The sequence below is a fragment of the Malaclemys terrapin genome, chromosome 19 (assembly GCF_027887155.1).
Source record: "Malaclemys terrapin pileata isolate rMalTer1 chromosome 19, rMalTer1.hap1, whole genome shotgun sequence".
NCBI lineage: Eukaryota > Metazoa > Chordata > Testudines > Emydidae > Malaclemys > Malaclemys terrapin.
Window position 1 is genome coordinate 3,540,533 of NC_071523.1, and position 27,787 is coordinate 3,568,319.

At 51.7% G+C, this 27,787-nt stretch overlaps 1 protein-coding gene across 1 annotated transcript; it reads right to left on the minus strand.

The window, feature by feature from the left end:
- Positions 1 to 27,787, minus strand: WNT4 (Wnt family member 4). The gene is made up of 5 exons (XM_054009405.1): positions 27,506 to 27,787; positions 7,765 to 8,000; positions 2,952 to 3,083; positions 1,712 to 1,854; positions 1 to 1,438 (listed from the first exon to the last, which is right to left on the minus strand). The coding sequence occupies exons 1-5, from the start codon at positions 27,580 to 27,582 to the stop codon at positions 971 to 973; spliced, it is 1,056 nt and encodes a 351-aa protein (XP_053865380.1). The 5' UTR covers positions 27,583 to 27,787; the 3' UTR covers positions 1 to 970.

Consider the following 27,787-nt stretch of genomic DNA (forward strand, 5'->3'; position numbering starts at 1 on the left):
CCCGATTATTTTTTCTTTTATTTCTAAGTAAGAGGCTGCTACCACAACAGGCATCAGCTGGGAATGGGAAGAGAGGACAGGCCGTCAGCCTCCCAGGGCGGTTGGAGCTGAACAGCACGAGTGGATATGGGCTCATGGCACCGGGGGCTGTTGGTGAAGCAGATTCCACCTTCGATGAAAGAGTTTCTGTGCAGTTGGGGGTCTGTTCTCCTGACTCCTGCTTCCGTGGTGGACAGCGTCCCTCACCGCTTCCAGTGGCTTAGACCCAAAGGGAGAACCCTACCGCGTAACAACACGAAGAAAAAGCCAGGGGCTTGGAACCAGACCACTAGTTTTGTCCTTCCCCACATTTTAACTTCTGCACAAAGTTCTCTGGTCTGCGGAATCAGCTGGTCCCAGCAGCTCAGTTCCTGGCAACAGCACAATCCCCGGGGCAGCTTGGGATGCTCCCCTGGCTTCTGCCCTCTCTCTTCTCCTGGCACGTGGTACGGAACCAGCCAATATGAGAACAGACTCCGGGAGCCTCAGGCCAGGCCTGCGGTTTGTTGTGAGTCTGAAGTAGCTGTAATATAAAAGACCAATATAAAAGTGCCTAACGCTAGGTTTTGTTTCAGTTTAAAATCTACGCGGACCGAAATGCTCCATTGGTCAGTCAGTGGGAGTTCGTCTGACAGGGGCAGGTTCTTGGGGGCGGGCGCCACAAAGCCCCCTTGCCTGGCCCCAGCCCAGCAGCAGCATCGAGCGCATGTGCGACCCTTCCAGCACATGCAGATCAGGAGGGCTCTGGCTTCGGCAATAAATAAAGGCAAAAATACAACAATCACTTTTGGAACTTTAAATATCTTTCTCTTGCACTCGGTGTCTCTTTACACAACCCTCTCCTTGAGGTGTCCGGATCACCTCCTCCAGTCCTGGGGCAACAGGCAGGGGAGAGGAAGGGTCAGTTATAGAGGGGACGGACATCCCGGCATCACCGGCACGTATGCATTTCTACCACTCGGTGGCACTGTTTACATTTGACAAAGCAGCACCAGTGGAACTTGCAACTGCACCTTTCCACCACCTCCACTTCGTCTGTGTGAAAGCCCCTCCCACAGCACATAAGCTCACAGCCATCAATAGCTTTGGAAGTCTTGTTGCATTGCCGGCCACTGGTCCCCAGGACCCCATTCTTTAGGTCATGGTCACAGAAGTCCGGGCTGGAGTCCAGGTAGACCAGGTCCTCATCCGTGTGTGGTTTGAACTGGGAGTTTTTTGGCACCAGGACTTTGGTGGAGCCGATCTTTCTCTGCTCAACTTCAGTGGCCCCATCAAATTTCTCCTTTAACATGTTGCCCACTTTGCGGAAGGGAGGCATTGCTTTCCAACAGGTCTTCACCTCGCACGAGCCTGACACACCATGGCATTTGCACTCTACCCGCATGTTGTTCAGGATAGCCTGAAAGAGCACACAAAGAAGAGAGCTGTCAGCTGCCTGCAGGAGGCACCCACACCCAGACCCATTAGTACACACCATGCAGCACGGCAGGAAGACCAGGAATTGTGACCTAGTGCAACAGTGAATGGAGGGGCCTGCTGCAGGTGAAGAGACACGACAGTGAGCAGTGAAGTGCAGGAGCCAGGAGGATTGTCAGATGAAGGGAAATGGAGCTTGGGCAGTGGCCACTGGCCCAAGTCTGGCAGCTGCCCTGGTGTTCTGAGGAGCTATTACCTTCCTTCCAGCCTCGTTATTATGGAGGTTCATGAGCGCCCTGCTGGAGGAGGCGCCTTTGCTTCTCTCCCGGACATCAACGAAAGACTGTGAGAAGGCCACTCCGTAGGCGATGTTATCGGAACAGCCAGACCACTGGAAGCCTAAAGTACAGCGGGGATTGGAGAGAGTGATTTGCAGCAGAAAGGAGGGCGAGGCAGAGCTGGAGGACAGGACAATCAGACGGCTCCTCGGCCTGTCCTCTCCCTCTCCGATCCCCACAGTCTAGCTACAGAGGAGCTGGCCACTTCCTGTTTCTCCCTCCAAACGTCTGTTTCCTTTGAGTTCACACTGGACAGCTGCTGTCACCTCCTGCCTCGTGTCTAGTGAAAGGACTTCATGAGCCAGAGCTGCTACCATAAAGGGCAGCTCCAGAACTAGGACTCTGCCATCTAGGACCTTCTAGGGAAGGGAAATAAGCCACCCCCCTCCCCAGAATGGCTGGGGCTCTTTGGAAACAAAGGGAAAAAATTGCTCAGAGGCAAATTGTGAAGCCGTAACCTGCGACACGAAGCTAATCTCCGATTTTGACCTCCTGTGGGGCTGGTCTGCCATGCTGCCTGCTGGACTGCAGCCTTCCCCTAAGTCCCACTAGTCCCTGGATTCTGCCGGCTGCGCGGTGAGCACTCCGGCTAGCCTCGCACAGCGCTGAGCCTACAGACGCTGACTGCCCTGCAGGGCGGAGGAGTCACTCAGCCGAAAGGCGCCTGCAGGGCTTGGTAGTGTGTTCAGCAGTATGTAGGGATTCTCCCAGGGTGCACCAGGCTGTGCCCAGTCAGAGCTAACAATGGCAGTGTGGTAGGCACACACTCAGACACACCTGGAAAGATCGGCAATGCAGCAGGAGCGCTTTACCCAGGCACACCTGGGGCACTGGGCCATGGGGTGGCGGCACTCTCAAGAGAAAACCATCCAATGTTATTTGAAAATGTGGAAGCTGCCTGGGAGCCTTTGTGTGCCTGAACAGCTGGACAAATGGGTGACCTGCCCACCTGTCCCGTCTGAAAGAGACACGAAGGGAGTGATTGGGGAAGGGATCCTTTCTGTTCCTTTGTCCTTATTCTTCCTCTCTCTTCTCTAGTTGGCAGGCACAAGCCCAGCGGATCTTGTGCAATCCTGTGCTTAGCCTAGAGAAGACCTTTAGCAACCATCTGGCACCTCCACTCTTGCCCTCCCGTATCGTACTCCTGTAAGGACTTACCCTGAGGACTGACACCATGCACAGTCCGATCACAGCCACACTTCTCCAGCTCTCCACTACTGCAGGCTCGAGTCACTGCAAAGGCCACCCCCGCGGAGGAGATGGCATACACAAAAGCTGCTTCCCGTGTCCCTGGAATGACAGAAGTTGCAGTGGGGAATAGTTTCAAATTCACACGCACAGCCGAGGGCAGAGGTGCCCAGGCCCACACACTTGTATGTGTGCGTCAGACGGATGCCACTGCCTGATCCAGACCCACCCCCCCACGGGCAGTTGTGTGGCACAGAGGAGCCCTGCATGCTACCCACCTGACACAGAGATCCTGGCAATCAGCTCCTCCCAATCGAAAGCCTGGCACTCAGAGCCTCCTATCATCACATGCCCCATCCAGAACACATGTACCTAGAACCTACCTACAGATCCCCTATCTCACAAGGCCACAAAATACCCTGATCCTACGGGCAGAAATTTCTGCACGTACCCAATACGCACACTATGCAGAACCCAGCACTGAGAGCCATGGATCCCGAGTCCCCCCATCCTCATGCAGAACATGGCACAGGGAGTCTCACACCTCACCCCCTCCCACAGCCTGAGACCCAGCACAGAAACCCCTTCCAAAGAACGCATTCCAGAAACCCGCAGAGAGACTTTTCTGGACAAAACCACAAATGCAGACGTTGTATGCAGACCCTTCCCTCTCACCCCAAGTCTGGGGCAGAGAACCCCCCCAAGAGCCCCTCACACAGCAACCCAGCACAGAACTTTCCTGCAGTCCAAACCCTGCACAGAAAACCCTATAGCTGGAGACCCTGATGCAGTCCCAAGAAATTCTACCTCATACTACAACTAATTTTTATTATTAATCATTTGGAACCTGCTGTTTGGGGCCCAGGCAGTTGAAACAAACAATTAAACCAGCTTAAGTTGACAGTGAGAATCAAAGCGAAGGGGCATATCATTAAAATGGTGAGAGCTCTCCCCAGCCCTTTGTACCCAGCCTCCCAGAGGAGATCAAACAGAACCACCCCACCCCTGCAACCTGTCCCCAACAGCCCTTTGAGAGCAGCCCCACACCCTGAACAGTCCCGCAGAACCTCCAGGGCCCGGTTCTCCACTGAACTAAGAAGCAGTGAGAAAGGGGCCGTAGTACAGTGCCTAGCACAAGGAGTCTTGGTCCGTGATGGAGGCACTTCGGTGCTATGACAGGGCAAATAAATAATAATCAGGCAGCGGCTCTCTTCCCCATGGAATGAAGAAGTGCATAGCAGGGCTCTTTGCCTGAATGGCTCTGGTAAAATCCCCTTCCAGTCCACGCTGTAAAGGAAGTTCTGGGAGCTGAGTTGAATCATAGAAGATTAGGGTTGGAAGAGACCTCAGGAGGTCATCTAGTCCAACCCCCAGCTCAAAGCAGGACCAACCCCAACTCAATCATCCCAGCCAGGGCTTTTTGAAGCACTGCTATGGTCCAGCTAACATGACACAGGCAGCCCATGGGGACGTTAAAGCAACCCTGAGGGTGCTCTAGCTTTGCAAGGTCTAGCCAAGCCCCCAGACAGGCCTAGAACACCAGGCCCACCGCTGCCTACCCTCCACCCACCCCTGCACTGAGTGCATCTCAGCCAGAATCCAGCCTCCATCCTCACCTAGAGCCCTCACACCCAGACCATTTCCTCCCAGATTGAATCCCACACCCAGGAAACCCCACATGGAGCTGCCCCTGGAGCCTAAGAAGCTTCCCTCTGCCTTAACAGCTCTAAGCAGAATCCTATAAAACCAACCTCCAAAATCCTTCTCACGTTGCTCTGCTCCAGAACCCTGTCCCACTCTCGGAATCTTACCCCTCCATCAGCTGGGGACAGAGCCCCTTTCACGCTGCTTGTTATGGTTACCAGAGCGGTTACTGCACATTGAGGAAGCAGTTGTTGGGAACTTCAAACCTCTACGAGGGAGAGAGCAAACATGCAGGACACATGGCCAGGTTTCGGCCGGCCGGCTGTGCCAGCAGAGACTGCCCTGCGTGAAAGCAGAGCTACAGTAAAGCTACAAAAGAAGAGGGAGCTTTGCAAAGGTGCATATAAAGGATGTGCCCATGTCTGTGTGTGTGTTTCTCTCTCACTGATAGTGTCTCTCTGCATGTGTGTGAGGATTGTGGGTTTAGTGGTCATCAATTAAATCTTGCAACACCCAATTCCCTGGCTCCTGTCACGCTCTGAAGCCAAGGCGGCTAGGACGCCACAGGCCCTTCTGTCTCAGAACATGTGCTGTAGACTGAAGGGATCAGCATTTAAAGTCCAGGCTGTGCTACTTGGAAGCTCAGGGCAAGAGGCCCCAGGGTCACTTCAATGGCAGCTGAAGCATACCATTGTGAACAGAGATCTGCCCTTCACCTCTCGGGCCCTTGCTCACAACTGACTGGTCAGACAAAGGGGAGCAACTTTGGTGGTCGCAGATCAGACTGGTGGCCAAGGCTGTAATCTGGCCTGGGCGGCAGTGGCTGGTTAGGACCCAGCCAGCATGGGACTGAATCACCTCCAAGTTAATCGAGGTTAATAGTAGGATCATGTTGGTCGGTTTGTGCTGTGGCTGCCTAAAAAGAGACGACTTCAGTTTCTGGTATTTCTGGTATTTCCAGTCCTGAACCTTCACAAGCACAAATCTTCACCCCCAGGCCGAGGGAAGGAAAGTTAAATAAGGAGCTGAGGCTGGACTGGGGGAGGCTGGGGCCTGCAGGTCCTGGTAGGTCAGAGCAGAGAGTGCCCAGAGCTTCAGAGAAGAGGGAACAGCTGGAGTCACACCAGAGAAGGGGACACCCAGGAGCTAATCTAACCCACAGAGCAATTAGACAGAGGAAAGGGGGTCAGAGTGGAGATGCCTCTGGTCACTAGTTTGCCAGGAGAGAGGGAGATCTGAGCAAGAGGAAGTCACTGCAGCTCCCTCTGCCATAGAAACTAGTGCTGCCTTCAGGAAAGAACAACGGGGCTCCAGAAACAGGCCTCATGCCGCCAGCCATGGAGAAAACTCATCACTCCTCCTGAGCTCTTCCAAAGCGCATCTGCTCTGCCCTGTACCCTCCTGCTGTTCTAGTCCTGGTCATAGGCGCCGCCTCTGCGGGTGCTCTGGGGCTCGAGCACCCATGGAAAAAAACGAATGGGTGCTCAGCTAATTGGGAGCACCACCAAACAGCTGTTTGGTGGCTTGGGGAGGGGCTTGGGGGAGGGCAGAGAGCAGCGAGCAGGCAGGGGCCTCGGGGAGGGGACGGGACGAGGTGGAGCGAAGGTGGGGTCTTGGAGGAGGGGGCGGATCAAGGGCAGGGCCTCGGGTGAGGGGAAGGAGCAAGGATGAGAAAGAGTCAGAGGGAAGGCGGGACCTTGGGGGAAGGGGCAGAGCACCCCGGGGGAAATAAAAGTCAGCGTTTATGGTCCTGGCCACCCCCAGCTCTGCCAATGCATCTCCATACTGACGCGCCTCCACACTATTCTAGTCCCCCTCAGCTCTACAAATACATCTGAGTCCTGACCCGGCGCTCTGCCCCACCCGCCCCTGCGCCCTCCCTGCTCTACAACCCGCCTGGGGCTCGTTCCCTTTGGTCACAGCGCTGTCAGGAAGTTAGCACAGGGCTCGCAGACGGTTACACTGTAGGAGGCTGGGGTAGTCCACGCCAGAGATCATTTCATTCAGATGGATGGTTCTGAGTCTACAGAAGAACAGGAGTCTCTGTAGTTGGAAGGGTGAGAGCCAGAGCCGGCATAGCAGCGTGCAGAGCGATGAGTGTTTTACGGCTTTTGGGCAGCAGAGGGCATCGTCCCCAGGTCTCACCCCCAGCCTGCTTCACCCAGGAGTAAGGAACGGTCCAGCCGTGCTCGCTGACAGGCCTAGCTCACGGCTTGTTCGCTGACCAGAGAAGAGACTGGCAGAGAGCGGCTTTGCAGCACGGGCATGGAAATTGGGGTTTACAACAGAAATGCAGACAGCAGCTAAGGAACTGGGCCAGGTTAAAAATAGCCCCAACGAACCTTCCTGTACAGCATGTCTGGGAGTCACAGGACCAGGAGGTACCACATGCTTTACTACCACTCTGTCTACATCCTCCACAGCTTCCCATGGCCCTCCACAGCCCACTGAGCCAATCCAGGAGCCGCAAACAGCGACTGTGCCAGAATCCCATGGCTGCACTCCTTGGTAGTCCCCGGTGATGGCTACTTGCCATCTCCAACCCCCAACTGCTCGCCACCAACCCCCAGCAAAACAGAGCTGAGCCTGTCTGTTGGGAGAGTAGCACATTACCGTTCTATAAACGGGTGCGTGGCATTTCTGGCTGAAGCGAAACAATAGCATCGGGCCATCTCCTGCCCTTCATCACGTGGTAGCTCTGATGCTGCCAAATAAATCGGACTCCACACTGGAGTACTGGTGTGCACACGCTGCATGGGTCTACAACGGTGGTTCTCAAACTTTTGTACTGTGACTCCTTTTGCATAGCAAGCCTCTGATTGCGCCCCCCCCAAATTAAAAACACTTTTTTATATATTTAACACCATTACAAATGCTGGAGGCAAAGCGGGGTTTGGGGTGGAGGCTGACAGCTTGCAACCCCCCATGTAATAACCTCACAACCCCCTGAGGGGTCCCAATCCCCAGTTTGAGAACCCCGGGTCTACAAGATGCAGCCATTTCCCCCAAGTTCTGCCTCTATCTGCGTCACAGCTGTGGCCCCACCTGGAAGCTCGTTATCTCCCACTTGGAAGCTCATGCCTCAGTTCAGTTCACTCCCTTGCCCAGAAGGGCACACGCCTCTGGACAGTTCGCTCACCTTGTGTCACTACCTTGCCAAAGACCGGCAGGGTGTCCAGTGTGGAGCAGTTCCAGCGACGGTTACGGAATTGGTACTGGCACTCCTCGATGGCCAGCTGGGCTCCCCGGCGTACCGAGTCCATCACCTCCAAGTTCCTCTTGCACATCTGCACTTGGCGCTGGATTAACCCTTTCAGCTTCTCACAGGTCTCTTCCTCGGAAATACTCCCCACGGAGGACAGCTTTGCCAGGTACCTGTCAGCACACCCAGCAACATCTGTTAGAAAGGTTTGTAGCGCAGGAGAAAGAACTGTCCCAGCCTCTCCCTGGGAAACGCTGCCCCTTCATTTCCCTCCCCAGGCAGCTGTTTGGATATCAGGGACTGCCTTGGGCACAGACCCCTGCACTCCTGAGGTTGGGAAGACCCCTTGCCATTGCACTGACAACCTCCAGAGCTGGTGAGATCTCCACCCACGTGGTCCCTTCCAGTAGCCTGGATAAAGACACAAGCTGCTCTCCTCTCCTTCCTTCCTCACTGGAGCTGGAGGCTAGTGCCTGACTGGGTCCCTCTGCCTCGCCAGGCTGGCTGTGAGAGTTCTGCAAAATGGCCTTTCTGCCTCTGAGCAGAGCAAGGGTCCCGACAGCAACACTGGGGGAGAGTACGGCCCTCCTGCCCAGCTACAGCATGGAGTACATTCACTCCCTCTCCCAGCAGGGAGGCTGTTCAACAGTTCCACTCTGTCTGCCTAGCACGGAGGGGGAGATTCTCGGCATGTTCTGAATATGCCCTGTCAAGTCTCCCGAGTACCAGCATATCCAAGTGCTACTAGGAAAAGCCAGAGGTCTCTCGAGTCAGCCAAAGCAAGCAGTGCACCGGTTCGACTGCCAGCTGCAGCTGCCACACTGCTCCCTCAGCGCCGGCTGTGTTCTACTCATGACAAACATCTCCCTCAAACCACTTCCCTTCTTAGTCCTGCTTTTAGCTTCCCCAGCCACCTTCGCGTGGGGAGCCAGCCCTGGTGGGTGGTGGAGGCTGCCTGGTCCATCTTCTCGTGGGCATCCAGCCCTGGCGGGTGGTTGGGGGAGGAGACTGCTGGGGCCTTCACCACTTGGAATTCTAGTGGGGCTTGAGGTGGGGCACCTTCCAGGTCCCCACTCACAAACATGGGCGTGAGGGCTCACCAACCTGAAAAACGCTGCCTTTGCTTCCCTGCGCACCCAGGCTGCACTCTCCTGCTGCCTTGCACATTGCCCTCCAGGACTGAGGACATGCTGAGGCTACTGCACCAGCCTGAGGCTAGGGGTACTTAGTGACAGTGTTCTGGGGAAGAGGTGCACGTGGGGGTATAACCCCCCCACTACCTGGACTTCCAGTGATTTGTCCCCTTGCCACGCTCCAGGCCCACTCCACTTCCTGGCAGTTACTGGAATCACTCCCCCACAAGACTTCATGGGCTTCCAGAGGATTACCCCACTGCCTGGGCTCCCCCACGCTCAGGAGAGAAGTGTGAGCGCCTGCTCACGGACTCTGGAAGGGAGGGGCTGGCGATCCCACCCCAGCTCAGTCCAGCGAGGGGAGGTTCATTAGGTTTCTTGGAGGACCATTATTTGAACTTCTTCCCAAGGCTCAACCTCTTGCCCTGGCATTTTGATCCCCTCGGTCACTATTTCTGAGTAGCTCGGGACATTGGTACGTTATTCCTACAGGTCCCTGGATAATCCCAGACCCTCTGCACCCGTGTGCCTGCCAGAGCAGACTCAGCCAGGGACCCCCTGGCAAACTCTGCCCTCACACAGCACTCTCTTGTCCACAGCCGCTGGCTCCCGCTGACGTGCTGGAGAGGGCACTGCCAGTGAAGTGCTGTGCTGGCTTTAGGGGTAGGGAGCTCCTACAGCTTAGGGCAGAGTTCCAGACAAGTTACTCTCTGAAACTGGAGTCAGAAATAAATATGTATCAATAAACCCGGGGGAATCCTTACCACCATTCAGTGCTTGGACAGACAGTTTAAAGTCACCCCCGAAAGAGCTGATAGCCAGAAAAATTCGCAGTTACGTTTAGCTACCCTGGCACAGCAAGATGAAGCAGGAAGGGCAGAGTTAAGTTTGTTTGAAGCACCTCAGGTCAATTTGTTTTTGAAAGTAGAATCTGGTCTTTGAATTTCCTGATTTTCAGGAGTTTGTGTCTTACAACGTTCTGTTAAGGATCCTTCCCTTACAAAGTGAAGCTCTGTTCTGAGAAGGGACTACACAAGAGGGACTCCGTATTGCACGGTTTGCTCCCCTTGGGTCTCAAGCGTCAAATCTGCTGACTTCTGCAGTACGTAAGTTTTCAGTGGGTTAGCTCTGTGGAGCCAACTCAGCAGGAGGGGGCTGGAGTCTGTTCCCTCCTGCGCATCAAGAGAATTGCTCACTAAATTCCAATTGGTTATACTTGTACAAAATCACCTCTGGTGTCTGGGCTGCACAGGTGTCACTGAAGGCAGAATCTGGCCTGTGGAATCCCTATTACTAATGATGTGCAAGACAGAGAACCCAGCTTGACTCTCAGGTCCCAGGGGAGTGCTGGCAGTCAGAAAAAGCATGCAATTTTCACTTGTAAATTGAGCACATTTGATAGGGAGCTAATGAGACGCAGACAAACATGGAGTGTCTTGCTGCCGTATTTTTAGAGTGAGACTCTTTTACAACCTTAACCCCAGTTAAATCTACTTGTCCAAGAATTTATGTTATTTTAAGACAATTACTTGCTTATGTAAAAGCAGCTCAGTGACTCCTTAATGTACATTATTGGCTTGGAAATTCGACTGTGGCCAAACCTAGGTTTGACATCTTTCTGTCAGAGCCTCACCTCCTCCCATCAAGCCAGAGTCCTGAGATATCTGTGGCAGGCTAGGATACTGGGAGGGATGTCTGCTGTTTCCACGCAAAGCTGCTCTCTGCTCCTCCAAGATGACAGGGGCAGATAATACATCACTACTTTGCTTCTGAAGAGACATGAACCTACCTTGAAACCCCCACCTTCCCCTGAGTTCAGTAACTATTAACCTTGTTTTACAGATATGGAAGGAGAGGCACAGAAGAGTTAAGAGACTTGCACAATGACCTTGCAGATTGGTGGATTAGTCATGGGAGTAGGAGTTAGGAAAATTGGGTTCTAACTGCAGCACCAATTCCATGCAGTATGTCTGCGCCTTGGGCTTTCTCCTCTGTGAAAGGGTATTTGCTATCCCCTTGGGGAGAGTGCCATAAAAGTACAGACCAGGGCCACAGAGTGGGGTACGGAACTCCTGGCTCTTAACCCATTCCAGGAGAATGTTCTCCTTTTCCCATTCTTGGATCATGCCCACAAATGCAGTATCTCCTAGTGCTCAGAGAACCCCCCCTAATTGACACTTTCCACAGCTGTGCGGCCAGCACCACCGACGATTCAGCAACTGGTCTGAACACAAACAAGTTGGCAGGAGGAAGTGATGCCACAGGTGAAGCAGCTGCTGGAGGCAGCCACGTTAGTGTCAGCTCTGTTCGGCACATGGGGAAACTCTATTTGGCAAATGGGAGAGGAGAAAATTGCTTCAGAGACCCACTGTTCTTTCTAGCTCGGCAGAATTCTCCAGGCGATGGGGAGTCAGAAATTCAAAGCAGCGTAGGAAGAGAAGCGTGACAGGGCCCTTTCAAACCTTTCCAAGCAGATGCTCCAGATAAGAGACTTCCCAAACAAATACTTATTACTGTACTGTTTAAGAAGATAAAACAAAGACAAAAGATATTTCAGAGAACTGCATCTGTCACCGAGAGAGGAGCTGTTAACTGGATGCACAAGAGACACAGGCTGGATGAAGCTATCCAGAATGCTCATAACTACTCCCTCCCCCATGGGGGCTAGCCACAGGCCTCCATCTCCACTCACCACGTCTATGCACCCACCCCTCAATGCTGTTCAGCACTGCTCCATGCACAGCACACAAACACAAGCACGCACCCCCGCTGCCGGCGACAGCACAGTCCGACTGCCAACGTAACATGGGCCTGATCTATTCAAGGATGGCCTCACCTACTGTTACGCAGAACCTGCTTTCCAAACGCATCTCCTCCCGAAGCTCTTTCAGGAGACCTCACTGTAGCACCAGATCTGTTGCTGAAGGAGTCCAGCCAGGTCACTGGCAACAAAAAATCCTTGCCAAAGTGCAAGACAGTCCCCAAGAAGCCAGCCAGAGAAACTGAAGAGATGAACATGAAAAAAACCATCTTGCTCTCTTTGGAAGGAGGGGAGTCGAGAAGTGTGGTGCTTTGAGCTACTACCACAGACAGTCCACTAGGGGGCCTCTTGGAAGCCAAGGAGAAGGTCTGCCGGCAGGAGACAACAGAGCACTTCTTTCTATAACTTCAAACCGGTGTCCTGAATCACACCACACAACCCCGGCAGCCACAAGTCATGTGGGCCTATGGCACGTAACCACGGCCTGAGTTGTGGATGTGTACACCCCAGTCACTTTTCCAGATATCCTCGGGGCCTCTTCCCAGGGGAAACAGCCTCCCCTCTTGAGAGCAAAACCAAACACACACATTTCCGTAAGAAGTTTCTGGAAACACTTGGTTCCTGTCAGGGCTGGGCTCTGGGGGGGTCCTGGCAGAGCAAGGTGCCAGGAAAGTCGCCATCACATCACAGCTACGAGAGGAGGTGGGTTATGCGAGCTAAGTTGGTTGAACTGGGGATGCCTTTGCCTGCTCAGCTCATGTCGCTGCCTCTGCAGGCTGCTCTGATCTTTCTAGTCTCCCCTGCTTTGACTCCGGCCTGACACGCTCTCCAGCCTCCCTCTCCACCGTAAATCCAGTTATACCCTCCAGCTCTCACTCCCCTTCTCCCTCTGGGCTCAGGTACCGGAGAGCAGCCCTACTCTGCCTTTTAGCAATGGGGGTGGTCTCCTTGTATTCCATCCCACTCCACTCCTGTCCTGTCTTTTGCATACAAAGCATTCTGGGTATTGCCCTTACAGAGAAAGCCAGGCTTCAGCAGCCACTTGGGAGCAGGCCGAATGCTGCTTTCTGGAGCCTGGCAGTGAGGCCAAGGGGCCATTTTGCGTCACCCTACTGGAGAGGAACTGCAGAGACCTGTGACTGCTGATGGGCGATTATCACAGTCAGTGGGAGGAGACGTTACATGGCCAGCGAAGCATGGCATGTGTGCTGTCAGCAGGCCAGCACCCCAAAGCATCGGGAAACTTCTATGGCTCCACATAGACAAAGCTGAATGAGAGATGTTGGCCCTGGTGCGGGCTCCTCTTTCCCCCGAGGTGGGGCGGGGTAGAAGAAAAACAGGTGCATCTCACATTGCTCTTCTCCTGATCCTAGGCAGACACAGGTTAGGAGGGGAAGTAGGTAAATATCCACTCTTCCTCCCTGTCTCTAGGAGAAGAGGGCAGTCCCCCATCCGCCATCTCTGGGGCTGTTCCCACCGCACGTTTCCATGATCAGAGGGCCCCAGGTTTCATGCCTACATTTTGTGGTGCATCAGCCCTCTTGTCCCAGGGGAGGCTACGGAGTATTTCTAAACCATTTTGAGGTGGGGACCAAGCTGCCTTAGGCCCCGGACTGAGGCATAATCATCTTGCCAGCTTCCCTTCACTGTGACCATGGAAACTTCGGGCTCCACCATTCCATCTTGCCCTTAAAAGGGACACTGTCATAGCATTTTCTTCTCTGGAATTAGACAGTCATTTCCCCTTTGCACACACGCAAGCTAAGGCTGCAGGAGCAAATCACTCCAGTGCCTGCATTCTGCAGGACCACTTTCCACCCCTCATTTCCACCAGTACCATATCTAACAAGCTCTACTGCAGTGAGCATGTCCGGACAGCCTGCCTTGCAGTCTGTTCTACCACACAATTGCTTTTGCTGCTAGTAGCTGTCTTTGAGACACCCCAGAATTTCCCTTCCTTTGCTGTAGGCCATTGCTCCTTCTCCTGCTGTCTTCCAGCTCAACTCCAGTTTCACTAGCCTGCCAATTCTCAAGTCTATAGGGATTGTTTCAAGACCCTGGGCTCCTAAACCTGACACGCAATTGTATTGGCAACTGCTGGGCCTGGAATGAGAAGCATATCTTCAGAGGGCAAGAGCCAGCACGCTGACCAATGGCTGCCTCATCCCTTCGACATGTGACAAATTGAGGCAAACAACTAAAGTCTTCAGAGAACCCCTCTAAGTACAAGGCCAGTCCCACTGGGCAACGCCAGACAGCAAACCCACAACTAAGCAACACAGTCAAGATGGAAGGACCTGGGTAGTTATAGGCCTGTCGGCCTGACATTGGTCCCAGACAAGAGTGCGGAGTGGCTGATATTGGACTTGACTTATAAAGAATTAAAGGAGGGTAATGGATTTATGTGAAATAGAACCTGCCAAAAATCTCTTTTTTTGATAAGATTACAAGTTTGACTGATAAAGGTAATAGTGTTGATGTAATATACTTAGACTTCACAACATTTTGATTAAAAAAACTAGAATATGAAATTAAGATGGCACACATTAAATGGATTAAAAACTGGCTAACTGACAGGTCTCAGTATGTAATTGTAAATGTGGAATTGTCACTGAGTGGGTGCGTTTCCAGTGGGGTCCCACAGGGATCAGTTCTTGGCCCTATGCTATTTCATATTTGTATCAATATCTTGCAAGAAAACATAAAACTGTCAATGATAAAGTTTGCAGATGACACAGAAACTGGGGAACTGGTAAATAATGAAGAGGACAGGTCACTGATTCAGAGCGATCTGGATTGTTTGGTAAACTAGGTGCAAGCAAACAATATGCATTTTAATACAGCAAAATGTAAATGTATACATCTAGGAATAAGGAATGCAGGCCATACTTACAGGGTGGTGGACTCTATCTTGAGAGGCAATGACTCTGATAAACATTTGTGGGTCATGGCGGATAGTTAGCTGAACCTCAGCTCCCAGTGTGACGCTGCAGCCAGTGGGATTCAGGGATGCATAAACAGGGGAATCTTGAGCAGGTAGAGATTATTTTACCTCTGGATTTGGTACGGGTGAGACTGCTGCTGGAATACTGTGTCCAGTTCTTGTGCCCCCAATTCAAGAAGGATGTTTATAAACTGGAGAGGACTCAGGGAAGACCCATGAGAATGATTAGAAAACCTGCATTACAGTGATAGACTCCAAGAGCTCACTCTCTTTAGCTTAACAAAGAGAACGTTAAGGGGTGACTTGATAACAGTCTATAAGTAATTACATGGGGAATAAATATTTAATAATGGGCTCTTCAGTCTAGCAGAGAAAGGTCTAACACGATCCAATGGCTGGAAGTTGAAGCTAGACAAAATCAGACTAGAAATAAGGTGTAAATTTTTAACTGCGAGAATAATTAACCATTGTAACAATTTATTAAGGTTTGTTGTGGATTCTCCATTACCGACAATTCTGAAATCAAGACTGGATCTCTTTCTAAAAGCTCTGCTCTCGGAATTATTTTGGGGCAGGTCTCTGGCCTGGGTTATACAGGCGGCCAAGCCAGATGATCATAATTGTCCCTTCTGGCCTTAGAATCTATGAATTTCCTTTCCAATAAGATGTGTCTAGGGATCCAGCTAGCAAATGGATCCTATGAAGATCAGGAAGTCAGATTCTCACGGGTAAACTGACCCACCGGAGTACAGGTGCTGGGCCTTTGTGGAAAGAAGAATATGCATAACCCAAGCATCATTTGGCTCCCAAAGTAAGGGACTCTCTAAGTCACTTCTGCTTCAAACTGTTTCCCTAAGTAACTAGCTGGAAGCCCTTCAAGGGCTGTACAGAATCAGAACCAGAGTCTCTCAAACTTTCCTTGAAGTTCTCCACACCTACATATTGACTGTTTCCATTGGAACTATTCCTCTACAAAGTCCCTCAGCACAATAAGCAAACAACAAGGCACCACAGAGAAGGCATTAGAACCTACTTTAAATAGGTATTTTCCTTCCTCTCTCATATTGGGCCTAGAACGTAGCAAAGGCGCCAATTAGTCCCATGGCTCATTTGTAGTGGGCTGGCTTTCTTTTAGTGACACTGTCGTTTGCAGTGTAGTGCCTGTTACTCCTCTTTCTTTTAGCCTTTATGTCTCAGGAGTTTGTCCACAACTCTAGTTCCTGTTTAAAAACCCAAAAGGGCTCTTCTACACAAAAGTTGCACTAGTTTAACTAAGGCAGTATAAAGACCCACCTTAGTTATATCAGTACAACTTTGTGTTTAGACTAGGCCAAATCTCAATTTAAAAACGTCTGCGACTCATCCCCTCTGCAATTGTTTTGTCTGCAACACTGCAAGATCCCTCCTAACCCCAGGGGTCTTAAAAATTAATCTTGTTTTTATTTAAAATATACCCAAGGATAATAGCAACTTCAGGGAGGAAAGCTTCCTGGAGCAAGAACAAGACAGCCCATGCAGGTTGGGAGATAAAACAGAAATTAGGGGAGATAAACTTCTGCATTTCCCACTACAGAGAATCTGAGTCGTTGAGATGTTCCATAAAGACAAAGACATAGCAAGTGTCTTGCAGAGAAGAAGCCATTTGGATTTTTAAACAAATCTACTCTGGGTGTGTTGGTGCCTCTGATGTTCTTGTTTTGTGACTATTGTAGTGAGCACGGGGCCATTTCTGTGACTCTAGTGCCACCAAACCTTAGTGCCAGAAACATACCAACAAACTGGAGGGAGCTCCAAAGAGTCACGAAAATTAGCAGAAGGGTGGATGGCTCGAGGAACGATTAAGAATAATTTGGCTTAGAATTAAACAGAAAACTCAGTCTGAAAGACACCCCGACAGTGAGCTTAGTTAGGCTGTGGAACAGTTCGGCTAGGGCAGGGGAAGCAAACCAGGCTGCCAGAACTTTTAAAAAGACTGGGCCAAACACTAGTAAGCGTACAATGGAAAGCATTGGCTGGGATTAGATGGGACCTAGGATTGTTTTTGGTTTAATTGTTCTGCTTTCCTTGACTCAGACACCTTCTCTAGTCACTGCCCTATCTCCATCCTCCCCACTCTGCAAAATGCTGGAGAAAGTTGCCTTTTCTAATCTCCCACGTGACCTTGCACACAACAACCTGCACCAGTGCCAGGTTGGTTTTCACTCTGGCCATAGCACAAAAGCTGCCCTCTGTTTAGCCAATGGCCTGTGTATCACAGACTATGGCTCCATCTGCCTGATATAGCCTCATCTACACAACCACTCTCTCATCCCCGTGGACTACAGCACACGAGGACACACAGTCACACTGCTATAAAAGGCTGAGGCCCTCTAAAAGTGACCGTTTCAAGCAGTCTGTCTTACATTTATTTGTGAGAGTTTAAAAGGGGCAAGTTACAGCTTTTAAGGCACAAGGGGCCATTGTGATCATCTAGTCTGGCCTCCTGCATAGTGCAGGCCAGAGAATTTCTCACTTAGCAGTTCCTGCATCAAGCCTAGAACTTCTGCTCTAGCTCAATTAGATATTTGAGAAAGTGATGTCCAATCTTGACTTAAAGCGATGGAGACTCCACCACATGGCTGGCTAAGCTGTTCCAATGGTTAATTGCCCTCCCAGTTAAAGATCTGCCCCTATCGCCAGTCTGAACACGTCTAGCTTCAGCTTCCAGCCACTGGAGCTTGTTCTGCCTTTGTTTGCTAGATTCAAGCGGCTTTTGCCATCAGAAATCTTCTCCCCATGTACCTACAGCCTGCTCAGGTCACCTCTGACCTTTCTCTTGGCTAAACTCCATCGGTGGAGCTTCTTTAGGCTCTTGGTGTAACTGAGACGCGTCGGATGGGCCGCTGGAGCCTGAGGGCTCCATAGCAGACGGTCGCTGTGGGGAGAAGCAGCAGCAGCACCGGGAAGCAGGGAGGTGTTTGTGCCTCAGGGATGATGCCCCATGGAATGCAGGGGAGAGACCGAGACTTTGGCCTCTGGAATCAAAGGAGCGTGACTGGAGCAGCCCCAGAGGCTGTCTGAGCTGGCGAGGGGGGAGTTAACTTTAGCCCCCGCCCCAGCGTCTGCACAGAGCAAAAGGAGCTCCCTCCTCAGCAGAGAGAGACATCTCCTCACATTGGCCTCTGGGTCTTCTAGGACACAGGGGTTTACCCCCCTTCCCCAGGGCCTGCCACAAGCAGAGCGGTTTCCCCGGAGAAAGGGGAGGCTCCCCAGGAAGGGGAAAGGAGCTCAGGGCATTGCTGCCAGAGGGAGAGAAAGGTCCTGACTGGATGCACCTGGAAGGAAGAGGGGCACTTTGAGGATTCTCTCATTCCCACCCAGGGAGAAGGGGCTGGAGCAACTCCCCCCGCCCATAACTCTTTCAGGAGCGAATTACAGGCCAGGGAGAAGGGAATCCACTTCCTGTGGTTTCCTGTTGGCCTCTATCTGACAGTGGAGAGTGTCCTTGTGAACAGCTGGAGAGCCCCCATTTGTATTCTGCACACTCCTTAGGTACATTCATGTGCTTCTGCACTGCCACACACCACACTACTGTCACTGCCCAGCCTGTCATGCCGCACACCTCCAGCATCTGTCAGCCCACACACGAACTCTGCTGTGATGTAGCAGTAAGTGCATTGCACAATATGGGGCATGTTGCAATACCTCTGTGCTACTACACAGACATAGCATGTCATGCACTAACACAATTCAGCAATCCTAGATTAGCACAATCAGCTGTGTGTGCTGCCAGAGAACGGAGTACAAAACCCAGGGATCTGTCAGAGGTGGATACTATACATCAAGCATCCGCCCTAAGGCTGGGCAGGTAAGTCTGGGAGCTTTCGCCCAGGGCCATTTGTCATTCATGGCTCTGTGGCAACATCTCACTATGCGGCATCCTACCGAGACAGGCCCTTTGCCATCTCCCATTAGTCAGACACTGTTTTCCGTAACTGTTTTTTAATGAAAGCGTCGTCCCTGAATTGATTCTGTTTCAGGCATTGGACTAGGATGCGTCTCTCTCTCAATCTTCCTGTCACATCGGCCACACATTTGTTCTTCTCTTGGCTTGGCAGCTCCCAATTTCCACCAATGGGTAAAGTGACTAAGTCAGTCTCTCAGTGTGACACTTCCACATGATTACAGCTTCTGCGGCACTAGGCTTCGCACTCACCACTTGCCCCCGCATGCCAGTCGCAGCGCCGCTCCTCAAATCTGGCCTCGCTGACCGTCCCACTCCCCATCACAATGGGGGATCAGCCAGACCAAACCTGTCACAACGCCTGGAGCAGGGAGCCAGGCCCAGCCCCGTGGGATAGGAACCACTGCCGCAAGCTCACTCTCCCACCAGCAGGCCCATGACCCGCCTAGAGCCTTCCCCAGACCCACTGGGGGAGGCACCAGGCTGGGAAACACTGCTCTGTACTATGGCACTGCCGCATGTTGCACACCTTGCAAACCCATTGCCGCATGCTGGCACACACCGACGTGCTCTGCCACACATTACTGCTCTGTGCCAAGGTTTCTTTGCCACAACAGTCACAGAGTCTGAGAAATGCTGTCACTGCTGACTCTCTCTGTGCTGCTGACACTGTCACAAGCCTGTCATGCAGTGCTGAATACGGTCCAATTGCTATTATTCTAAAGGAGAAAAGTGCCATTGGCACGGACTCGATCTTGTTGCTCAACCTTCAAATCAGGAAACATATTGCAGCAGAGTCCAACTTTACAACGCCATTACCCCAATGTGCACACTGGCAGGCTGACAGGACCCCAGGGGCAGCGCTAACTTGCATACAACTTACAGGAGTTCATGAACTGGTTTAACTGAATAGAAATGCACAAACTCACAATATTAACTCTTCACTGTCTCTTCCCCCATACGTGAAGAGAAACGGCTCCTCCGCTGGCTGCAGCATCCAAGTGCTGGCAGTGCTGAAATCTGCAGCAACTATAAGAAGTTGCTGTGTCTGCTAAAAGTTGCAGTTGCCACCACAAAACCGCTGCCCACAGTTTTCTTACAGCCTTAAATATTGCCAGCCCGAGTGTCTAAAAATCCTGAGTCAGGGCCCCCCAGGTCATTGGATTTTTATCAAAACTAGCACATTTGGGGGTTTATTTGCCTTCTGGCTTGAGCCTTTAGGGAACACTTGGGTCATGTTTTCAAGCTTCCGTCTGCAACTAAGAGGGCTAGAAACTTTTTAAGCGAAAGCTGAGATTCTCCTGTATTCACATGACTCCAGGATCCAAGGCTTAAAAATATCCACAAAATACCAGGAAAATGAGTGAACCTGCCTTGGTACAGACGTACGAAAACACATCGGAAACAGATTCCTGAGTTTGTTTGGCACTTTTATCACTTTTAAGAAAGTCAACAGACTGCTTCCACATATGCCATCCAAGACAAGTGAGTGAAGGGGAGGACAATGAACCAGAGATGCTGGAATTAGAAGTGGGGGTGGGGTGGGAAGGAGCGCTGCAGCACCCCCTGGCTTGAAGTGGTTTCCTTCATATACAGGGTTTACAGTTTGGTTCAATGGCTCCCAGCACCTTCACTATAAAAATTGTTCCAGTCCCCATGTGACAATCTTATAGCTGAGTGACACAAATAGCAGCAACTGTAACCGTCATCGCAGGCTCAGATAACTGCAGGGTCCATATAGGTCCAGAAACTAGCATGACAGGCAGTACCAGGAACGAGGCAGACAGAAGTCCATTTTCCTTGCCATTGGAGCTCGCAGGAACCTTCCCCTTCTCAGCCTGGGAAGCAGCACTTTTTATTTCAGTTTCACTTCCCAGATACCCTCCTTCACACCCGATTCAGGGTGGTTCCTGCCTGCCATGAACCACCAAGTTATCAATTTACCACCTGCTCAAGTGCCCCAAATAAGGATGTTCCCCATCACTAGCTATCTGAATATTGCTGATCAAGTTACCTTCTATGTCCTGACAAACTTAGTCCTGGAGATTCCCTGCCAGCTAGGACCTGGTCATTGATGGCATTACTAGCTTCTAAAAGGAGCCCGAGATCAGGGCCTTGCCCATCCCAGCTAATCCCAAGATCTGGGAGATTTCAAACGGTTTTTTCTGCCACCAAGACACAAACCTTTAAGCCACTCGCTGTTTTTTTGGGAAAACTAAAGCTGGCTGGGCTTGTCATAAACTGTTGCAAGATTTTTTATTCTATTTTGAAATCCAAATGTCCTACAGAATAATTTGCAGCTTTTAGCTCTTCTTCCTTTTGCCCTCCATGGAAGGGTGTCCCCTGCTGCGTGAGACTCTGGGGAGAGCTTGCTGCATGGACAACCCGATGCCTCCCTCAGGATTAGAGAGCAAAATATGAAGTGACAAAACATTGATGGTGAGTCTCCAAAGGAACCCTGGGGCAGCACAAAGGAGCTCCCCACCCCGCTCACAGAATCTGTTCCCAAATCTGGGTCCTCAAATCTCTCCTCTCCCGGAATACGCCTAGTCAGCCATTCACTCTGCCTCCAGGACCGCGCTCACAACAAGATGGTCAGTGTGTAAAGAGACTGGGGTTCTAGCTTGCAGTGTTGGTCTGTCTGTTTTGTGCTGCCATAGGCTGGCTACCTGGGAGTGTCCACTATGTAAGGTCTGGAACAGGGAGAGTGACCCGGGGAAAGGGGACATGGCAAGAGTGCCTCTATGTTCCAGCCATTCCCACCGGCACCAGATCAGCACCTTGGGGCTCTCGGCAGCCAGACAGCAGTTTTGGGATGGAACCAGGCCACAGCAGGGCTGAAAATCTGGAGCTACAAGGATGATGGAAAGGTAAAAACCACAATGAGTGGATTTTAGCCAGACCTGAGAATCAGGACCTCTTGCTGCTCTGGTGGAAGCTGGGAAACCTCTAGCTGAAGAGAACTCTGTCATCCACATCAAGGTAGTTGTAAGAGCAGAGCCAACCAGACAGTCAAGTGAGGGAGAATGATCAACCCAGGGCCCAGTTCCCCATCGCCCTGCACCATGGATAGCCATTTGCACCAGCACCAGCAGAGTAAGTGCTACCAAATTAGAATTGTGCACTCACAACACCAACTTTCAAAGGTGTCCATGAGACGAGGTGCCAGGCAGAGGAGAATCAGGCCCTGTGTCTGCAAAGCAAAGGGAGATCTCCGGATGAAAGGGGCTGTAGAAATGCAAAGCATTATTCCTTCCTCTCTGGCCCTCTAACGCAAACAGAATGAGACCACAGAGACCAACTTTCCAGCCCGCCTCGCTTTGTAAGTCACAGATTTGTAGGTATTCATAGAACAGTCAAATCCACTTCCTTAAAATTTAAACACCTCCCCACTTCCTCCCCCCTCAAAACAAACAAAAAACCCAACAACTGTGCTCCTGGCCCTTTAAGCCAAATCTCAGCCCAGAGGGAAATGTTACTGCCACATCTCTACCCCCTATTTACAGGGGTTAAAGAGCTGTTGGCAGCACACCCTGCTATACAGCAGCATAACCACATCTCAGAATATTTACAGCACATGGAGAGCCTCCTGCAAAGCTCCCAGAGACCAACACAGTTTTAGCTGGATAACAGCATGAAAATGAAGGCAGTCACTAATGGTTTCTGGATGAGCGGGTGCCCAGGGTTCTCCACACACAAGGGATCTTTTTTCTAGAGCTTCGAGAAAGTCATCCTAATAATCCAAACAACCAGTCACATCTTAAAAGCCAGTAGTGTCAAATACAGAGTCAGGAGAAACCAGGCTTCGTAGTGCCTGTTAGTTTACTGGCTACAGTTACCCAGTTAGATTGGAACTTGCCAACAAAGTTGTTCGGTGATGATTTCATTTGCGCACCTAGAGTCAGAACTCTGACCGTCCTCTCCCACTTCGGTGAGGTACTCAGCTAGTACATTGCTAAGTGCTTGGGTCAGTGCCCCTTTGGAAAAATGCCACATGCATCCCATTTGCACCACCTAGAAAACGGCCTGGCACATACAAGCCATGTTTTTGAGTGCATGCACTGGGTGCAGGGTTTGGAATATTTTAGCGCAAAAATAGCAACGAATCAAGAATTTAATTCAGTCCTATAAGCCAGTCACAGTAACACCTGCAATGTAATGCATTGGAAAGTAACACAAGCCATGGACTATCCAGGAGTGAAACTCCTATGCGTGCAGCAAACTTCTCTGCTCCTCTGGAGATCAGTGCTTAATTTGTAATGAAATTACATGGGCTCAAGCAAACTTTTTTTACTTTCATAACTGATGCAGCAAGTCCAGAGGTGCTGGGCCTAGAGGTGCCTGGGCTATGAACTGCCAAGCCTAGAGGTGCCTGGGCTATGAACTGCCAAGCCTAGAGATACCAGGGCTCATCCCTGGCAAGCCCTGGCACAAATTAAGCACTGCTGGAGATAATGTTTGGCCAACTGTGAGAGGCATGCAGACACCAAAGGAGATGTTCCCTTCCCCTGGCACATACCCTCACTCTGGGGCTCAGATCTACTGGGCACTGACCTTTCACTTCAGTATAGTGTTTGGTATGAGGCTTCCACTGAGCCTGGAAATGTAGGAGGAAAAGCAAGGCTACAGGTGTCATCAAACAGGAGAAAGTTTCTAGTTCCAAATCTGGAAATGGCTTAAGGGCAGAGATTTCCTGGACATGCAGCAACTCCCAACATCCAGAGACTGACAAAATATGCCTGAGGTTTACTTTCTAGCCAGATATAAAGTATCTTGGTTTGTTTAATGATCAGATTTTGCAAACTCCCTTCCAACTCTGAAAATCTCTGTAGCAGAGTGATCCCTCAGAGGGACTGCAGGTCAGTCATTCCAGAAGATCCCAAGATGCTTCTCCTTTACAGATTATAAAACGCATAAACACTGGCATACGAACCAATCTAAACAGCCTTTCCCCAGCTACTTCGTTAGAGCTCTTCCATGCAAAGCAAGGAGTTTGTGAAAATGTCCAATTCAACTGTTACAAGCTGTCTGTCTCTGAAGTGTTTGGGGAATGCGAGTTCCAACAGGTTAAAAGAAGCTTTAGAAAAACTCTTGTCTTGTGAAATGCTCACTGAGCTTAATCACTAATCCAGCAGGTTTCTGGAAAAGCAAACTCTCTACAGAGCTGTGCCACTGAACATACACACCTACACACAAGCCTAAAGAAACATGCACACAAATACTACATATCTGGGCATAAGGTAACATATCAAAAAGAGCCACACGCTGCCTGCCCAGGCTGAATGCAATGGCCATGGGCCACGTGTGCTGTACACACACATACATGCAGTATACACAGGCCTAAAGCAAGACACAATACTCTACACAGAATACACAAGGTATGTGGGAAACATGCAGGGTATACTCCTTCTCAGACTATCTGATCGCTCCCGGGTCTTCCTTTCTGTGTTTACTGCCTGAGGGCAGCCCTTTCTTTTTGATGTCAGGAGCGGGACTTGCCTGAGTCCAATAGGCAAAGAATAAAAACACCAAGTTGTAGATTGTCTTTTTATTGGACTAGCTACATTTGTTATGCCAGACTCCATTCTTTTCTTCCAAAAGCAGTGAAATGAATCTCTGCTTTCCTTCCACACTGTTGGCAGGAATTGGTGCCTGGAAGTAAGTGCTTGGAATGAGCCCTCCACTCCCACAGAGCTTCATCCCCACATGTCCATCTTCTTAGAGAGATCCACTATAACCTAGAAAGTACAAACTGTTGCACACAAGCCCCCAGTCGCTGGCAGCTAAAGCCGCCTATGCTCGGTTTTCTAGAACAAGAACCAAGTGGGCTGCAATGCTGCAGAGGCCTAGGTACTAGGACTACATATCATAATAAGGCATTTTTCAGCCTTGCTGTAATACAAATACACAAGTTAATGCATAATCCCACCCAACCAGTGGAAATCCCTCTCAGTACAGCCAACCCTTATTTAAAAAAAAAAAATCTTACTCCCCAGGGTGGTTTCGCTGAAGGCCATTTTCATTGGTTACAACACAGCTTCTCCTGCCCGCTACTCCTGTGAGTCAAACCCTCTTTGTCCAGAGGACAGTCCTGGGGAAAGCAGCCTCCACGCCCACCACTGCATCTCCACGCTGCCGTCCTCTTACACACATCTACTTTTACTACACAACGACAACCTTCCTGTTACACACAAACCCCACCCACCGGCAGATAAACAGCTACACATTCTCTGGCCCCTTCAATTTTTGGTAACCTTGTGTGATGGGCCGAATGGCTGGGTGGACGTGGGAAACCCGGCTCTGTTGGTACTGCATCAAAACAGAGCGCAGGGAGAAGCCTGGACGTGCTGGAGAGCTCAGAGTCCCTGTAAAAATCCCCAAATATTAAGATGATTCCACCTACAGAATTTTCCCCTTTTCCCAAAAGTCAGCCTGGCAAGCATCTGTGCCAACTCCTCTGCAGAGTTCCTGGTAGGGCCATTATCCTCAGCCAGCACTTCCCCTTCCAGTCCTGCCCACTGCCGAAACCACCACCGTAGATCCATGACACGTCTTCACCAAATGTGAGGCAGCTTAAAAGCCGCCTTGTTGTCTGCTTTAACCCACCCAGCGTTTGCAAGAGACCCATGCCACAAAACTCTTTCCACCTGACAAGGGAAAAAAAGGGGAGCCCAGTAACAGAGCATGGGGCAATTTATGTGACCCAAACAGGCTCCTTATAGCACCCTTCTCTCCAGCTGGCTATTTGAAGGATGACAGTGGCCACTCCAGGCACAGATTGGTCTCCTTGGGCCGAGTAGCATCCTCTAAAACCACTCAGCCACCACTGGCTTAAACAAGGGATAAAGCATGGGCACCTGTGGATACAGAGTGGAATAGGGAGCATGGACTTGCTGTGGCTGACGGGACAATGGAAATGTCTGCAGGGGGGCATAAGCTAGACATACAGTATTGAGTTGAGGCAGAAATGACAAGGTCCTACCTTATTCATTGTGATAGCTGAAATGTAATGTCTCTGGAGATTAATCTCCTTTAACGAAACATTCATCACTCCTGTTCATGCCCATGGGAGATTGAGGTGCAGAGGAAGAGGCAAACCGGCCCTTCATATGCTACAAGTGGTAAATGTAGCCATGGTGGCTTGTGCTACTGCTGTGACCCAAGCCATGGATAGTGCAACAGTCACTCTGACCAGAGACTAGATTAGTTAAACCCTTGAACTGGGCTCTAACTAGAATTCAATCACAGCCTCCGGGGCTGATAAAAGCTGGGAGCAGCAGCAGCCTCCTCACCCACCAGAAGATATTGATTAGTCAAACTGATACTTAATACAAAGTTATGGAGAAAGATGCTGCCCCTCCCCCCAGCAGAGCCCCCCCAAGAGCCGGTGTCAGGGAGCACTTCCCTCAGCCTTGGCAAAGCTCTGGAGAAATTTTCTAGAACATGCAGCAGTTTCCCTCAGTGTTTACCTTACAAGTTATCTCAGTGTTTGTTCCAGGTCTTCCTAATCTAACTGGGCTCCGCCACATCATACCCTCAGAATTTGCATTTCTAGAGCTCCTCATCCCAGAGAGCCCCACAGCACCACTGATCTCCAGAGCTCTGGGACACAGTGTGCCAGCCAGATGGAGAACGCTAGGAGGAGGGGAAGCAAACCCCTACTCTTCTAACTAGGGCCAGGAGAGATCCAGTGTCCATCAGCACAGACAGGCCCTGAGGGGTGGGGAAGAGAAAAGACTTCTGCTAAACTGGGCTGTAGGTTTGTAACTTTGCCATTTTCTCTCTCCCCACTTCACCAAATCCCGTCCCCGATCATTCACTCGCTTATCATAACCGCAGCAAAACCCAGGCTGCATTTTGCCCTGAGCTCTGACCTCAGGGCCTTGGTGCTACACAGATTAGTAACTTAAGAACAAATGCAGATGTAGCTTCTGCTTCCACAAAGTTATACTATAACTAGCCTAAATAATAAATAATAATTCGTCAGGGGAAGAGTTCTGCCTCACCTCTGCTGGGCGCCTGAGTGCCGGAGTTCACCCCAGTTAGCGACACCATGACCCAAAAGGAGTCTCTCGGGAAGCAGGTCGTGACCTCAGAGCAACAGCAGGGTGGACAGGTAGGGCAATTTCACAGGGGGCAGTTGTTCTTTCCTCCCCACATGGAGAAACCGTCCAGCACCCCCTGATCTCCATGGAAACCCAGACTAACCAGTACTGCTCTTTAACTGGTTAGGACCCCAGTACACTCCGAGGAAAGGGGGGTCCCAGCCCAGGAGGGCTGCGAGCAGGGCTGCCTGAGGCGGCGGCAGGAGACACGGGTCATGCTGGGACTGGGACAGGGACAGATCAGCAAGCAAGGGGGCTCAGCTCGGCCCCGGGACGTTTCCTGGAGCAAAGCTGAGTGCAGCGGGCGGCCAATGTCAGCGCCTGCCGCTGCTGGTCAGGTAGAGCCCCGCTGCCGAGCACGGAGCGAGAGAAAGAAGCACCGCGCACCGCCACTGGGGGTCACTTCTTGAGCCCGGCCAGCCCCGCTCCCCGGCGGGTTACTCGGTTGCCCCCTCGGATTTCCTCCGTGGGGAAGGCGAGGGGCGGCTGGCTTGGCGGAGGGAACAAAAGGGCGAGAGGGACCCCCCGCCCCCCAAGCGTGGGGCCAGGCTGGCGCACGTTCCCCCTGCGGCACCGCACCTTGAAGGCAGCGAGCTCCCAGGCGGACTCGGCTCCGCAGGGCTCGGAGCAAGTGCCGCCCGCGGTGACACCCCCCTGCCCGGCAGCGGCCGGCTCGGCGCCCGCCAGCGAAGTGCCCCCGCGGAGCCCAGCGCGGGGGCGCCGGGCAGGGAGCCGGAGGCACCTGCTCCGCGGCGGGTCCGCCCCCAGCCCGCTCCCCGGCCCCGCACTTACAGCCAGTTGCTGGCGTTGGCCGAGAAGGCGGCGAGGATGACCAGCAGCAGGGAGCGCAGGGAGTACTGCGGGCTCATCCTGGAGGGCAGCCGGGCAGGGAGCCGGCGGGGCAGCTGCCCTGCCCGAGCCAGGAGCCCCGGCGGCGGCGGCTGGGGGACCCCCTGCTCCGGGCTGCCGGGCGCCCCGCCGGGCAGCCGATCCTGGGCGCCCCGGAGCTGGCAGGGCAGGTGCGGCGCAGAGCGGGGGCGCTGCCCGGCTGATGCGCCCGCGGCTACCGCTGAG